Source organism: Ictalurus furcatus, chromosome 16 (assembly GCF_023375685.1).
Source record: "Ictalurus furcatus strain D&B chromosome 16, Billie_1.0, whole genome shotgun sequence".
NCBI classification, from domain to species: Eukaryota; Metazoa; Chordata; class Actinopteri; order Siluriformes; family Ictaluridae; genus Ictalurus; species Ictalurus furcatus.
The window spans coordinates 27,250,564-27,266,652 of record NC_071270.1 but is presented as its reverse complement, the minus strand read 5'-3'; the positions used below and the strand labels follow the sequence as shown (position 1 = coordinate 27,266,652).

General features: G+C 42.1%; 1 protein-coding gene across 2 annotated transcripts; it reads right to left on the bottom strand.

The window, feature by feature from the left end:
• Window positions 1-1,288: 1,288 nt before the first annotated feature.
• LOC128620588 (serine/threonine-protein phosphatase 2A 55 kDa regulatory subunit B alpha isoform-like) lies at window positions 1,289-14,490 on the bottom strand. 2 transcript variants are annotated; one of them, XM_053645764.1, is made up of 10 exons: window positions 14,289-14,490; window positions 11,188-11,265; window positions 8,729-8,826; window positions 7,781-7,940; window positions 7,137-7,249; window positions 6,858-7,035; window positions 5,700-5,864; window positions 5,358-5,527; window positions 3,968-4,059; window positions 1,289-2,677 (listed from the first exon to the last, which is right to left on the bottom strand). In XM_053645764.1, the coding sequence occupies exons 1-10, from the start codon at window positions 14,365-14,367 to the stop codon at window positions 2,398-2,400; spliced, it is 1,413 nt and encodes a 470-aa protein (XP_053501739.1). In that variant the 5' UTR covers window positions 14,368-14,490; the 3' UTR covers window positions 1,289-2,397. The 2 variants fall into 2 exon arrangements, with proteins under 2 accessions (XP_053501739.1, XP_053501740.1); XM_053645765.1 differs by having other exon boundaries at window positions 14,128-14,371.
• Between the last annotated feature and the right edge of the window lie 1,599 nt (window positions 14,491-16,089).

Below are 16,089 nucleotides of genomic sequence, written 5' to 3'. Positions count from 1 at the left end.
TAAGAAAAGATCCAGTACGACTAAAATTACACTTCGCATCAAGTGTATCCAACTTCTATAGCCTATAGGTCGCCATATTGAGAAACTACTCAGCAACACGGACCTCCTGAATAAATAAAAAAATAAAATAATTGAAACACTCATAGAATTTGTAATGGTTTAATGTCTATAATTGAAACTGTATTGGATGTAATGGAAGTGTAACGGTCCTTGTGGGTCTCTTCTGGTAATTTGTTGCCTTCTAGTGGTGGTATGTGGATACCATTCAGGACCATAAATGATAATGGTTTAATTGTTCGCAGATGGTTTGTAGTGGAAACCATTTGAATTTCTGACTGTTTCTATTGTCTCCGCCAGCAGGTATTAAACTACCAGATTTGGAGCCGTTCGAAAATCTCGACTTTGGAAGTGAATAGCGCAAGACTGGGGCATTTCTCTCAAACACGATCCCATTTCAACTGGTGTTCTCGATCTCATTAAGCTTCTTCCTTTAGCGGATTCTTTGCCATACCATTCCACACACAAACTTTTCCATCTTTCCATCCATGTTTTGCTCATTGAGGGAGAGTACAAAAGGTCACACGGGACACTTACTGCACTTCTAACACCTGTAATTCCATCTAAGTAGTTGCTAGAGTTTAGTAAACACGAGCGCACATAATTGCAGGTTTAGAGTACAGTAATACGAAGCCATAAGACGGCAACACAAAGGTTTCATTAGGAAAATACCAGCCCAGTGCTCAACAACATTAACGCCGTCACACAGGTGGGCAGAACGACGGACTGCACCTTTTCGCTCTAGTTTTTCCAGCTGAAGAAAATGCTTACAGCATAATTCCCCAGAGACGAGGCCAAAAAAGCCTAGGGTCAGAAGGAGCGTCATGAAAACGAAAAGTGGTTTGTCAGGAGCGGAGAAGGATTTGAGGTGTGAATTTTGTGCTAAATTGATAGACCTATACATTCAAAAATTCGCCTCATAAACGTTAATTAAATAAAGCACGCGTGTCTTTCACACCCCGTGCCCTTTCCCCTTCGGTTAATTGTTTTATTTTATTTTATTTTTTTTTCTTTTCTTATTTTATTCGTGTTTGGTCGACTTTATCTGAAAAAGCAGAAAAGTGTCGTTTTCAGGTAACGTATCGCTGCAGCAATGGGTCAAAAATCGTTTTAAAAAAATAAAAAAACAACAACAAAAAAAAAAAAAACGCTAAAATAAAAATACGGTTAAATCAGTACTCCAGATTTCAGTTCAGTCTCAGGGGAAAAAAAAGAGACACGACTCTGAATGTAATGTTTGTTCAGTTTATAAATACCATTATTTCCATTGTCATAATATCTATAATCTTTCTCAGCTTGCAACGAGAGACAGACAGAGAGGTGGGAACAGAAAAAAAATAAAATAAAAATACAAACAAGAGTTCATCAGTCTGTTGGAGCATGTCGAGGTCAAACAAACGGTGGCAAACAAATCATACGACTACAATACTGCCACGGGCTCGTCTGCACCGAGACCGGCCTTCTTTGTTCTTTACTTGCGAGTATGTACGTGTGAATGCATATTAAAAAGTACTGTGGGTATTTTGGGAATGAATGGCTGAATGGAACCATGTGGTTTGAGTACAGTATTGAGGAGAATTTATTGAGCAAAAGAAAGACAAAATTCTTTAAACAGAATTAAAACAACCTAAACAACTTGGCAATTTCACTGAGAAGATTAAAAAAGAAAAAGAAAAAACTTTAATGGCACCAAAAAGAGCTGAGGTGTAAAGAATACAGGGACTCATTCGAATTAGGCATGTGCTTGATATTAAATATTTATATCACAATACAATATCGTATTGCGGAGGCAGCCGGAATCCTCGTCCGCTGCACGGAATTATGGACTTTCTCGTTTGTGTTTGAAAAGTACACGTTAAGAATATTAATATATGCAAATATTGCGATGTATTGCGTAATTGATTATCGGCACATTCCTAGTTCGAAGGTTTCGACAAGTACAAAAAAAAAAAAGACAATAACAAAATGACTGACATTTCAGAACCTGTGGCCAACGTGGCCCTGTAGCCAGGCCTGATGGGTAAGAGGAGAGGATTGTGGGTACACAGAGTGGACGGCGTGTGTCACGGCTGTCTCGGTACAGCGTCATGGCGGCAGTTTGCCCCGCCCCGTCCTGTTCGTGATGATAAAGATGACGACAGTAGTGGTGATGGTTGTCACAGAAACTATTTTCTCTAGTTCCTCTTTAACTTTTTCTCCACGTACGTGCACGCACACACACACACACACACACACACACACACACACACACACACACACACACACACACACACAGTCACACACTCGCACGCACGTACGCAGACGGAGGTGTGGGAGGTGTGTGAGGTTGGTCGTTCGCTCCTAGTTGCCCTTCTCCTGGAAGATGTAGAGGTTGTTGGTGGTCGCCACGGCGATGATGTTGGCGTGCGGGTGCCAGGCCGTGTGCAGGATCTTCTTGTTGAAGTCCAGGCTGTCCACGCTGATCTCGTCCTTCTTCCTCTTCCCGCCAGCGCACACGCGCCGCGGCTTCAGCACCTGCCGGGGCTTACAGCTCTCACGGCACGCCTCCAGGGTGACGTCTCGCCGCTGCGTGCGCTCCAGCATGCGGAAGAAGTTGTTGTATGAGCCCGTCATCACCACGCTGAGTGGGGGGAGAGAAAATAAATAAATAACAGAAAAATAAAAGAATAAATAAATAAATAAATAATTAAAAAAAAAAAACAATTATGCTGCTAGCTTGTCACTAAGCAACAACATGAACATAGTGGACAAAAGTTTTAATGAGACTTAATGCCGCATACAAAAAAGCGCGTGTGTGTGTGTGGAGATGTTCCAAGTTCTCTGTGTATCTAGAGTACAGTTTGAGCTGTGTGTGTGTGTGTGTGTGTGTGTGTGTATGCATGGGCATGCTGACATTTTTAAGGTCTCTGTTTGTATTTGCAGGTATTTTCAGGGGGTGTGTGTGTTTGTAAGTGAGTCAGAGAACGAATGTGTGCGTGTGTGTGTGTGTGTGTGTGTGGGCTTTTCGAGCACTCTGTGCGTGTGAACATTTCTATCTCTTTGTCTGTGTGTGTGAAGGTGTTTCAAACTTCCCCCTTTCTCCGACCAGCTGTGTTCTCATCACTAGTTACGTATGTAACATTTCCAGCTGTGTGTGTAGTCATCACTACTTATGTGTAAACTTTGCCAGCTGTGTGTGTGTAAAACATTACCAGCTGTGTGTAAAAGCTGTGTGTGTAAATGCTGCCAGCTGTGTATGTGTGTTGTGTGTAAACATTACCAGCTGTGTGTGTATTTAGTGAGCACCAGCAGAGTGAGTGAGTGCCTGAGTGAGTGTGTGTGTGTGTATAAGGAAAAATATAGAACAGGCGTTCCAACACCAAGAGTGAACTGTCTGAATAGAAGAGGTTTAAAGTGTCGCTTCTTGCTCCAGTTCGCTCCGGGCCGCATCACACCACCCTGTCGCTGGTTACGTTCCTTTAACAGCGAGCGCTCTCGCGGTTTCATATCGTTTAAATTAGTGCCGATTATGAGAACGCTGGTTATTTCATCAGAACTATATGAGCAAATCTGACTGAATATCCAGTGCAACAGTCAGTGATGCGTCGAGTCCTCTAAACCTGCAGCGTGTGAGAAGAGTGGCTCGTCTCGATAAGAGGACCCCACCCTCGCGCCGTCGACTCGCGCTGCACGAGTCCCTGCGAGTGAGCCGTTACCATAGAAACGAGGGTGTTAATATAAACCTGTGATTAGCCTTTTTTTTTTTTTTTTTTTTTTTAACCTGGAGAAAACATGTCAGGTAGAAATATATATATATATATATAGAAGAAATAACTAACAATTTGGCTAAATGATCTTCTCATCTGCTTGGTCGCTGGACGCGAACGTAACGCGTAAACATAACGGATCTCCGTTCCGATCTCCTCCTCACCTGTCGTTCCCGCTCCAGCAGCACTCGAACTTGTCGAAGATGCAGTCGTTTTCATAGAGCGAGCACAGCTTACTCCTGAGGTATTCGTGAACCTGTGGAGACCAGAAGGGTTGTGAGGTCAGAGTCGGCTAGCGCAGTGGTTCTCAACCTTGGGGTTAGGGTTAGATCGGAAGGGGGGCGCAAATTGTTTTCAAGAAATAATAATAATAAAAAAAAAAAAACAGGGCATCATTTGGGTCCTCGGTGTATTTCAATGCTTTTCAAATAGAATGTGCATAAATGGAAAAAGCCCACGTTCCCTCTCCCTCTGTATAAGGCAGAGCTTAGCCTGCCTTTTATAGCGGACAAATCGAGGGACTTGTCGGACCAACCGTAACAACTTTCCAAATGTGTCCAGTACTGTCCTGCGACCGCGAGGTCTCGCTTTCCTGCTACACTCACACCTCTCTCTACGTCTGCTACACCTTCAGATCAAAAGCTTTTTAAGATCATGAGAAACATTTCAGTCGAGTGTCCACAAACTTTTACCGGCAGTGTATACACACACACACGTCCCAAAAGTCTCAATTATACATACATACATACATACATACATACATACACATATATATATATATATGAATGAATGAGACTTTTGGGACACCCTGTAATATGAAATGTGCTGTGACGTCGCCCTCTAGTGGTTTACATGCTGCATAATCACCCTGTTGAAGCATTAAGAACATTACAATAGGATAAATATTATAATTCATTTTGTGTGCTAAAATTAACACATTTATTATTATTATTATTATTATTAAATATAATTTTTTAGTTATGGACATATTTTAGTCATGGACATATTTTAGTCATTTGATTACTGTCGTCTCGATTTACTCCATGATGACGCAGAACAGTTTTTTCAACAAAAAATTATTATTATTATTTTTTTTTCCATTCAAAAGTTTTACTTCCTCCCCCTGCACATTAGCTCATTAAAGCCTTTCTCTTTCTCCGATGTGCTTCGGTTAAATGAACATGGGTGAAATTCTAACATGGCCCTGACAGCAGCTGCTTCGTCCTAGCTCTAATCGAAAAGGTCGCTTAACGAGGATAATGAAGCTACCAAACCTGTTGAGGTACAATCTCCCGTCTCCTGTCAATCACAGTGACACCAGCGCTTTTAACTCTAGCCGTCGTGTGATGTGGGAGAGCTGACTGGTGGGAATTAGGGAGAAAAGGGGGAGCACGTACTGTAGGCGAAATCATGTGCTATTTCGTTTGGATTTACACTTTACACTGCGCGCCCTCAAATATCTAAAACAACAACAACGGACATGAATACGTTAAACCACAACCAATCAACCAACCAACCGGTCAATCTCCAGTAAAACACCGTACATGACCCCACCTGATACGTCTCCACTGGCCGGCTCTCCATGTTCAGGTCCCAGATCTTGATGGACAGATAATCTCGGGTCATCATGTAGCGGCCGCTGTGGCTGAACTTAACGTCCGAGATGGAAGAGATGATTTCTGAGAAGAAAGAGCGGTTGCTGGGGTCTTCTGGCTCCTCGAACACTGACCACACACACACACACACACACACACACACACACACACACACACACAAAATCGCTTTTAATGAAAAACATTTAAGCAATCAGGTTATATTAACTCCATCGTACGTTCCACGGTATTAAACGTAAGACCCTGTGAGTAATCCCGCCTTCGGCGCGGCGGTGAGACTCACGTTTGGAGTGTTTGTCGCAGAGGGCGGAGGCGCGCATGTCGCACATGCGGATGGTGCCTTTGCTGCTGCTGTAGACGAAGGTGTTGCACTGGTGCGGGTGGAACTCGGCCGCCGTGATCACCTCCGTCAGCTCCTCCATGTTGGCCGGCTTGATGTCCACGATGTCTGACAGCGAGTTAAGGAGTACGTGCAGCGCTCTGAGACAGTGCACTCTCTCTCTCGCACCCTCTCTCTCACGTGTGCACTCCTCCGTTTACTCAAATCTGAGCCAATATAGCTTTTAGCTAAATACGTGGATCTATTATCTCATTTATTATCCAAGTATCTTATTTATTTATTAAGACTGATCTAATTTTAAAACCTATCATCTCAAATAAGATTGTAGCGAGAGGATTTAGACACCGTTTAGAATTGTTGTGCCATCAAATCTATAATCAGTGTAAATTTTAAGAGTGTTTTTGTTTTAAAGAATTAAAACTATCATATATGTACCCAATAATTAAATCAAGTGTGTTCAGATCATGTTTAGAGACCACTGAGTAATTAATACATGACCAATAATTAAATGCTATTAATAAAATACTAAATAATGACTATTGAGGAACAAATAATAGTGACTATGATGGAAGTCATGATTTATATTATTATTATTATTATTATTATTATTATGCGCTATGCAGGATGTGAATTCGCTTGCGTTTTATTTACGTTTATTTCAGAAATATATTCATAGATCCCTCCTAATTAATTCTTTATTAGAATTATTTATTAATTATTATTAATTATTATTCTGTCTCACTACGTTTTAATTAGAAGGATTTGCTTTGGAGTTTTACGCTCCCATGTAAAGTTATGATAGAGGTTTAAAAAAAAAAAAAAAAAAAAAAATTACATATTCAAATACAAAGTCAAACGGGTATCTTTGTAAATCTGTAAATTCATATAGTCTTTTGGAATTTTCAGGGATTTTTATTTATTTAAAAAAAAAACAAAAAAACATTTACTCATTTATTTTTGAATGTGTAACACTTGTGCACCAATCATTCGTCACTTCAACTCTTGTGCTTGAGAGAAATTTACTTTAACTTACACACACACGCACGCACGCACGCGCGTGCACCCTCTGCCCGAGCCTGACCTTTGCCCTGTGCAGGATACTGAAGCTGCGGTCGGTGATCTCCAGGTGCCACAGGTTGATGCGCAGGTCGTCGGCGGACAGGTACGTCTCGTTGTCGCTGTTTACCGAGATGGAGTTGATGTGGTAAGTGTGAGCGTTTGCGAACACACGCCGAGGGCTCGCCTCCACCATCAGGTCCATGGGCCTGAACACGGGTACCTGACGCACCACACAGAGCACGCAGGTAAGACTCGGGAGGGATATGAGCGCGCGTACACGTGTACATGTGCGTGTGTGTGTGTGTGTGTGTGTGTACGTACCCGTAGAGTAGTAATGGTGGTCGAATCTCTGCAGCGGCCATCCTCCTCTTTCAGATTGTAACCCTCTGGTCTCTTATCGCGTTCACTTATCTTCCACAACTTTATAGTTTTATCTGTCGATCAAAAACAAAAAAACAAAACAACAGGAATGAAGCGCTTTATGAGACTTAAAGGTGGACTATAACGGATGAGCTCCACATTCAGAGAGATATATATATATAATATTCCTGTGTTGATTCTTTTGATTCGTTTGCCTGTTGGGTTTTCCATAACCGAGTCGATTCAGAATCGAATCATTTTCCTACTAGAGTTCAACTGGAAGCGGTTCGATACCACGTCGCGCAGACGCTCCCGGACCTTATTATACCGATCTGAACAAATGCGATTTTAACGTTGTACAAACGGCAGGACGTCATTCTGCTCATGTTTTACGCACGTCTTTACTGAGAAAAACATCTGTGATTAACTAGGCCAAAGTAAACAGTCGGTCAATACCCGGGTGCGAGATCATCGATCTCGGACACGCAGCCTCTCCTGCGGATATAGAGCGCGCTCGCTTCAGTAATGCGTGAAACGTGAGCTTCTACCTGTAAGTGTGTGAGGTTTCGCGTGCTTTCGCTGCATCCTGCCTCGGAAACACTCACCGTTTGTGGACAACAGGAACTGTGCGGCGTTTTTCTGTGGCAGCCAGCGGATCTTGTTGATCTTCTCCTCGATCTCCAGACTCTTCAGGTAGTCGAACTCGGGCTCGTGGCTCTGGAACGTGCTGTAAACGTTGTAGTCGCTGCGGCACTGTGCCTTGTTCTGGAGCGTTAAATAATAATAATAATAATGATAAAAAAAATAAATAAAGGACAGAGACCGATTTTGTTAGATGCAGGACAAAATATGGCTCACAAATCATTTTTCTTACGCATTATATTTCGCACCGTTTCCTCCGAGACCCTCTACGGATGAAAACGCGTTACTGTTCGCGTCACTATCGAACCGCTTCTTCATCAAGGAGACACGCCACCTCTCCATCTGCCGGTCTTGTAGGCTGCATGCGTTGCATATTAATGTTTATTTTCCCCTGTTATTATAACTACATCTGTCCTAATACATTGTAACGTCAACAATCGTCACAAAACAGCTTCGATCTCGGGGGCTTTTTTGTGTCTGTTTGTGTTGCAGGCAAAAAAAAAAAAAAGCTAGATTATTTTTTTTTTGCAGAATCGCAACTGCGCGAAATTGTTTTGCGCGCTCTTTCGCAGCGACGTTTGTTGGTAAATGAGACCTTTCAGCCGTACTCGCACGCGACTTGAAGACGGTTTCGGCTGAACGAGCGGCGTGACGACGTCACGTGATGCGTCTCGGCCGATAATTCTGAAAAATTTGCATGCGCCTTCAAAATATAATTATAATCACAAATAGTTCAAATCACCGAGGCAACTATCAATCACTTCGGAGTTCCACGTCCGTTTCCACGTGTGCTTTGGGCGTATTTCTGAGAGAGAACTCGTACCGGTGTTCGCCGATGTTAAAACGCGTGACTGATCGAATGGCGAATATGCAGCGTGGAGCGATGCATGATGGGAAACGTGTGCTGATACCTCAGTGTCTTGCTGGAAGATGACGACGCGTCCGCCTTTGTCTCCGGTGGCTAACAGCTCCCCTGAGTGGTTGAACTCCACGGTAGAGATGATATCAGCTGTCGGAAACACACACACACACACACACACACACTCAATAACCCGGTACACTATACAGCAGGATGTTGACGCACATTATGTCATCGTGAACATTTTAAAAGCACAGCTTGTTATCATGCACACATTTTGAGGACACGTCGCTGCTGTTAAAACCAGACGACCGACACGCCGGCGTTAAACCAGCAGTTACGGTGAAATGAGAGATGAATATCAGCACACGGCGAACACACTCCCACGCTGCTCTAAAATAGGTGTGTGGCCGTCTGAGTCTCGCTCGCCTGAGACTGATTCACGCTTTAACCCTCGGCTGTTCGCTGCTGCACAACAACAAAACGAGCGAGCGCGCGAGAGAGAGAGAGAGAGAGAGAGAGAAGAAGGAGGCTTTTGTGTGAGCTCGGGCTCCCTGAGGCCTCTCTCTAAGTGTGTGCGAGAGAGCGAGAGAGTTAGTTCATATAGTACAAAAGGACGTCCATCTTTTCAAAGCAGGAATAATACCCCCGGGACGAACCAAAGGGGTGCAGGGACGGGGGGATGGGGGGACGGCTTGGGTCTGCAGAATGAAATGAAGGACCGTGAAAATGAGAGCAAGCTTCTGGAAAGCTTAAATAAATAAATAAACAAACCATCTTTTTAAAAATTCCATGCTGTAAATACATACACGAATACAAAACGAAGTATACGCCGTTTATCTATTAGTTCCTGGCTTTTCAGACACTCGGTACAGTTCACTGAAGAATCCTGGGAGATTTCGAGGGCGTCCGCGTGAAGACCACGGATCCCGGCGACGAGTCCGAGCATGTGGGGCGGCGTTGGTGCCGTTAGTGAGAGTTACGCAAGACGGAGGACGTCATGAACAGCTGATTGTACGGAGTCTAAACGCCGCGTTTCGGACGACTGGGAATGTTTTCTAACCGGCTCGGACCCTCCTGCTTCAAAGCGTTCGAGTCGGAAATAAAGACGAACACACGCTTTAAACCGGCAACGCAAACCGGAAGGAACGAGTTGTTTGGTTAGCGCTTCAGGTTATTTTTTTAAAAAGCGGAGGTGATACATCGGTGTGAAACGAGCAGCATTAGAGAAGTGTAATCAGCTCGTTTGCATATTACATGAATATGCAAAACAACACATTTGTTTAAAAGTTTTACCGGAATACAATCCGGATACAAGGCGCGGTTTAAAGGGATTCGATTTAAATCGGACAAAAAGGAGAAGAAAAAAAAAACAAAAACACACACACGCGCATCCGAAAGCGTCTATGCCGTATTTCGGAGTGGAGTGGGCGGGGCCTCGGTTTGATCGGCGCCTCGTTCTAACCCGCGACCGATCATTTCCGACTCCTGCGACGACGTAGACCTAAAAAAAATCCTTCTGGTGCAAGAGGATAAACGTTTCCATGCAGCTGGGAATAGAGGCGATGACTCGAAAGTTTGTGCCCCCTCATGAAATAACGTCTAAGGTGTGCCGTGGTTGTTATTTAACAACCTCTCGGTCTCCGTCCCACACGACGAGGAAAAAACGCACTCGCCCGTCACGATCTATTTGTATCCTTCGGATCGCTTTAAAAAAAAAAAAAAATAAATAAAGTGAAGTCGTTGTGGTTAGAGTTAAAGTTATGTGGGACCATGACGAGGCAGGATTCACGTCTTCCTTCTTTCACAATCAGATTCCAGCGTTCTGTAAGCTGAACAGAATACACACACTTCCTTATTAGTGCAGAGCGAACATTGTGCATCGAATACCAGGTATTGTAGGAGCCACTTATCCAGAGCGACGTATACTATAGAAGAGTACCACCGAGAACATTATGTTATTAAAGAATAGAAAAAGTAAAAAGACAGAACGAAAGCGAGTCAAAACAAACCTATAAAAAACGAAGACAAATAAAACGGATCATTACAGAAACGTCGCCGGATGAAAACGCCGTAAACAAACGCCTCAGCTGACGGGAGATGTAGCGCTCGTTTATTATTAATACGTTTATAGATTATGAAGTCTTTTTAACGGCATAGAAGGGAGTGAAAATAACCCTGACTTCTGATTTTCCGTCTTTACTCCGATTGCTCATTTCTTGCTCCTAGCTGTCGGTGCTCTTATACCTTATATGGAGTTTTGTGGGCGTCACAAAATGCAAATGAGCCGTGTCGGGATTCGCATTTTACGTCTGATCGACGTACGCACGCGTGTAAGAAGAAAAATCTGCGAAACTGTCGTTTAATCCTGTGAAAAATGTTAGTGCGGCGTTTACGCACAACTTTACGAAAAGACTGTAAACATCGTGCTGAAATTTACTTTCTTTAAAAAAAAAAAAAAAAAAATTACTTCTACACATTTAAAGGTTAAAAAAGAAAGCAAGCACTTACCTTCGGCTACGTCATCATCGATTGCTCCTTTGACCTGCGAGAAGCACCACTGCACGTCGTTGCCCCCGCCTCCGGCACCTGCGGCGAACAAAACGCACGGCTTAAACTCCGCCCACAACCACAAACGGACCGATCTGATCGCAGAGGAGAGATCAAACCCCACGGACGTGTGGAGGGGTTCGTCCTAACATCCTGACTCCTCGGCTTAAAACGGACACGCCAGCTCGCATACAATCTGCGTCCACTTTATTAGGAACGTCTTCGCCTCGCCTCGCGGCCAATCGTGTCACGACGAGAAGCACGCCCTGGCTGAGCGACACACTTACAGCTCATAGGACTGTCCTAGGAAAATGTAAAGTCACGGACATAAGACGCAGTGGAAAAGCAGGATGTGCGGCCGTGCTATTAAAAGCCGCCTGGAGGGAAGCGACGCAGACGAGGACGAGGAGAGTGGCGTTCAAGTGTGTTTAGAAAAATGAGTAAAGACGCTTCATTACAGAAATAAAAGCGTTAAAAAAAAAAAGCACGAGTTAAAGAGAAGAAACAGGATGGGCTAGTCATCAAAACCGAACGTCAGATTACACAATAAACCGGTTCACCGTGATCACTGAGCATCCATCCAAAGCGTCGTTTTACTCGAGTGTGAGAAAAGAAAAAAAAATCACGACGATTAGCTCGTCACGCCAGTACGAAGGTGCGCCAACTGACCAGTAGCACGTCTCATCCGATTTATATCACTTTAGACGCCGCTATTTTACAAACTTAATCGCCTACAAAAAGCGTCACTGAGATTTCCGCACGCAGACGGTACTGTTATTTTTAATGAAACTGTTTAAAAAAAAGAATATTATAACGGATATTCACTAGAACAGAATAATATCTGCACGATCTGATCTCTTGTAACATTTTTAAACAGACATTCATCAAAACTTGATCAGCCATAGGGATATAAAGACGGCTGAGCCGTTATTCCTTCCTGAACGTGTTCCGCGTATAAGCAAATACATGCAAATTAAATTGAAATAAAACAACAATAGGAACGCTATAGTGGAAATATTACAAGACCGCTTCACTTTCCAAAGTAAAGAAAATCACAAGGAAGAAACATCATGACTTTATTACAAACCTTAACGATTAGGTTTTATTCACTTAAAGGAACATTTTTAATTAAACGTACAGTTACGGTGGATCGCAAAGGCATCCTATAGACAACTACACCATAACCATAATAATAATAATAAGAAGAAGAAGAAGAATTAAAAAAATAAAAAAATAAAAAAAAAATTCAAGATGCATGAAGAGAAACATTTCAATAATCACAATCAGGGCAGAATAAATCGTAAACAAAACAAAACTTAAGGTCGGTAGCGATTCCCACACGCCTATACAGTCGAGTGCAAAAGTTTGCGCACCCTTCCCAGGTGAAATGAAACCACGATTCGAGATTTTATTGGTCACGTACACGGTTATATACGTACAAATTTAAGGCACGTTAAATATTTAAGTCACCGGACACATCGGGGTGCTCGGGTCTTAATTACGTGGGTCTAATTTGAAGAAGAAAATAAATAAATAAATAAATAAATTGTGAATCGCGCCAGATAATTAACTTTTAAAAACTTAAGCTTGAATGAGTTTGTGAGTGGGGTGCGTAAATATAAATATGTTCAATTAAAATAATAATAATAATAAATAAATAAATAAATAAATAAAAGCTTAAATATGTTCTGGACTGGATGTAGAGTTTATTTGAGGAGCTTTTGGATCCAGCGGTCCCCCTTCAATCCCAATTCAGTAAACACGGGGGGTGCAAACTTTTGCACACAGAGTTACAGTGAGCAGATTTTCTCCCGAATGATTATGATGGAAATTGTGTGTGCATTGGTTGCTCCGGTCCTGAATGAATGAACTTTAGAAACCAGGAAATAAGTGACCTTGAACCTGAGGAAGGTGCTGGATATAACCTAAATATGAGATGTTATTACTACTATTATTATTATTATTATTATTATTATTAAGCACAATCTTTATCATCCCTGGGTGCACAAACGCAAGGACGAACACCTTCACAGATATTCCTCTGGAAGAATTTATGGGTTGAAAATGATTTTTTGCAGCTGAAAAATTATTATTTCCTCCCCACACATTCTCACTGCACATGACTCTGCAAATACTCATTAAAGTTCATCAGCTAGTTAGTTGAAATCCCTACAAACCTATTCCAGATGAGTAAGTGACAATATATTTAATATAAACTCACCAAAATACAGTGATCACTAAACATATATAAAGAAATAAAAGTCAATCAATCAATAATGCGCCTGCTTTACTGGCAGCAAGTTGAGCTAGCAAAGCCGCGCTATTCATCCCCACCCATTTTCCGAAACATCCCGCCTCCTCAGATATGATTGGCTAACACGTTCCATTCGCTAACAGCCATTCAATAACAACAAGCCAATCATACCACAGGAGGCGGGATGGGATTAACCAATCAAGTCCGCGTGTCTGATCATATCGGAAAACAGGTAGAGCGGGGGAAAAACACGCTAGCAAACCAAGTAAATTTGCTCCCTTCCCATCCCTTTGCGTACTCAACGTACAGAGGTTCAACGTAAAGAGCTAGACACAATAAATGCAATAAAATGGTTTAATTAACACACACAAGATTAAATTAAAAAAAAGTTTGGGCGGAGTTGCTGACGAACCGGGAGGGAGAAGCAGGATGCTAGCATGCTAAGATAAAATAAGCTAAGCTAAAGGCACGAGCACTGTTTCCGTTTCATGGGATCATTCCCATGTGATGATAGGAAACAGTCGCTGCAATACAGAGTTGTTAATAACGCGGTCAGATTTTAAGCACGCTGCAATCATACAGGAACCGATGCATTAACTAGCTATCATGACGTTCATGCAGGCTAGCAGTTAGCTTAGCAAAGTTACCTGCCATGGCGAGAGAGAGAGAGAGAGAGAGGGAGGGAGGGAATCTCAGCGGCTGATAACTTTCCCGAGGTTTGTGTTATTGCACCAACGAAATAATTAATTAAAATCTGTGCTGGATAATAAATCTCGGATGTGTTCTGGCCGCTTTATTTTCTCTCCACCTTTCGCAAGCTGAAGTCCCTCTGAACCAGTCCAACAATCCTCCTTCAGCCTTTTCCTCCCACACTCCACTATCCACATTCAAAATGGCGCAACCCCGCCCTGCCGTGACGCCATCAACACGCGCCGACATCTTTCGGGGAACCTTCCCTGACATGACGCCTTTCATGTGCGTCAATATGTGTGTGTCTTATATCGGCGCATATCTATCTCGTTTTAAATTTTTTACTCTTAATTAACTAAAAACAATACAATACAATACAATCCAGAGTGCTTGTTTTTTTTGCAAACAAGAGCAGGGGTATATATATATTACAAAATAAAAAAAACTTTTTATTTTTTTTTAAAAAAAAAGCGTAAATAAATAAAAAAAAAATAAAGTGTATTTTGAATTTTTACATTATGAAATAGTCTGCAATGTAGAAAGCCATTTATAGGCTATATTCATTTTAAAATTTCATTAGTTGATTATAACCATTTCATGACATGATTATAATAACATATTGCATCATAATTAAACAATATAACTGAAATCAATCTGTTTCTTCAAAGAAAATATTATTATTGACCATTGACCTCTTTTTTTAAATATATCTGCAAGTTGCTGTTGCCCCCCCCCCCCCCCCCCCTTTCCTGGAATATGACCAAAATAATTGCTAAATATTTTCAGGGCTAATTTTATTGAAAACACATTTATCATCAATATTAATTTGGAATGTTCATACAGCAAGGGTCTTTCATCCATCCATTTTCCATACCGCACAGGGTCATGGTGAGCCTGGAGCCTATCCCAGGAGACTCGGAGCACAAGGCAGGGGTCACCCTGGACGGGTTGCCAACCCATCGCAGGGCGCAATCACACACACATTCACACACTACAGACAATTTGGAAATGCCAATCAGCCTACAGCACATGTTGAACTGGGAGAGGAAACCGGAGTACCCGGAGGAAACCCCCGAAGCACAGGAAGAACATGCAAGCACTGTGCATACATGGGATTCGAACCCCCAACCCCAGAGGTGCAAGGCAAATGACTTAATCTCCTTAGCCTTATTAATGATACAATATTACTTGGGCATGAGCCACTTTTCTTTCCAATTAATCCATTTTCCAAATGAAGAATTCAACATCGTAACACCAAGGACATCGTCTTCTTGAAGCATCTGTGCATATCCCCATATAAACTTTTTCTTTCTTTTTTTTAATTGAAAAACCTGTTTGTGTGATCACAATTGTTGTGGTTAAGTGCTTTGAGGGAAGCAACCAAGAGTCCAAGGTTAATTCTGAAGGCGCAGGAGAGATTCTCAGCTCAGGTGGGAGAAACTGTTCACAGGAAAACCATGTGAATTTATGAAAGAGTAGCAAACAAGACGAAATCTTATTTGAAGTAAATATTGAGGGGAAAAAAAGCTTCTTTGGTTTGATTTCTTTGGGTCAAAATTGAATATTTGTGGCCTTGGAACAAAGCTCTACTTTTGGCAAAAACCCAACACTGCTCATCACCTTGAGAATAAAAATCACAATTAAGTCCATTTCAGTTCCAGGTTGTAGCACTTACAAAATGTGGGAGAAAAAAATGCAAGGGGGTGAATACTTATGCAAGGCTCAATGTATATTCCTTTCTTTACTCAACACGCGGCTGTGATGTGAAAGAATGACAATAAGGCTTGATTTGACTTGTCTTGAGAAACACCCTCATTCCACTGAGTGTGTGTGTGTGTGTGTGTGTGTGTGTTCAAATGTTGATGTTTTTCATGTTGTTACTTGTTTAAACTCGGATTTTAAAGGTTGACGAGCCCAGC

Coding starts and splice junctions, on each gene's coding strand:
- LOC128620588 (XM_053645764.1), bottom strand. CDS start 14,367: ATGTGGATAGTGGAGTGTGGGAGGAAAAGGCTGAAGGAGGATTGTTGG. Junction 7,250..7,780: donor GTTCCTGTTGTCCACAAACG/GTGAGTGTTTCC, acceptor TTTGATCGACAG/ATAAAACTATAAAGTTGTGG. Junction 2,678..3,967: donor TGCTGGAGCGGGAACGACAG/GTGAGGAGGAGA, acceptor CCCCCCACTCAG/CGTGGTGATGACGGGCTCAT.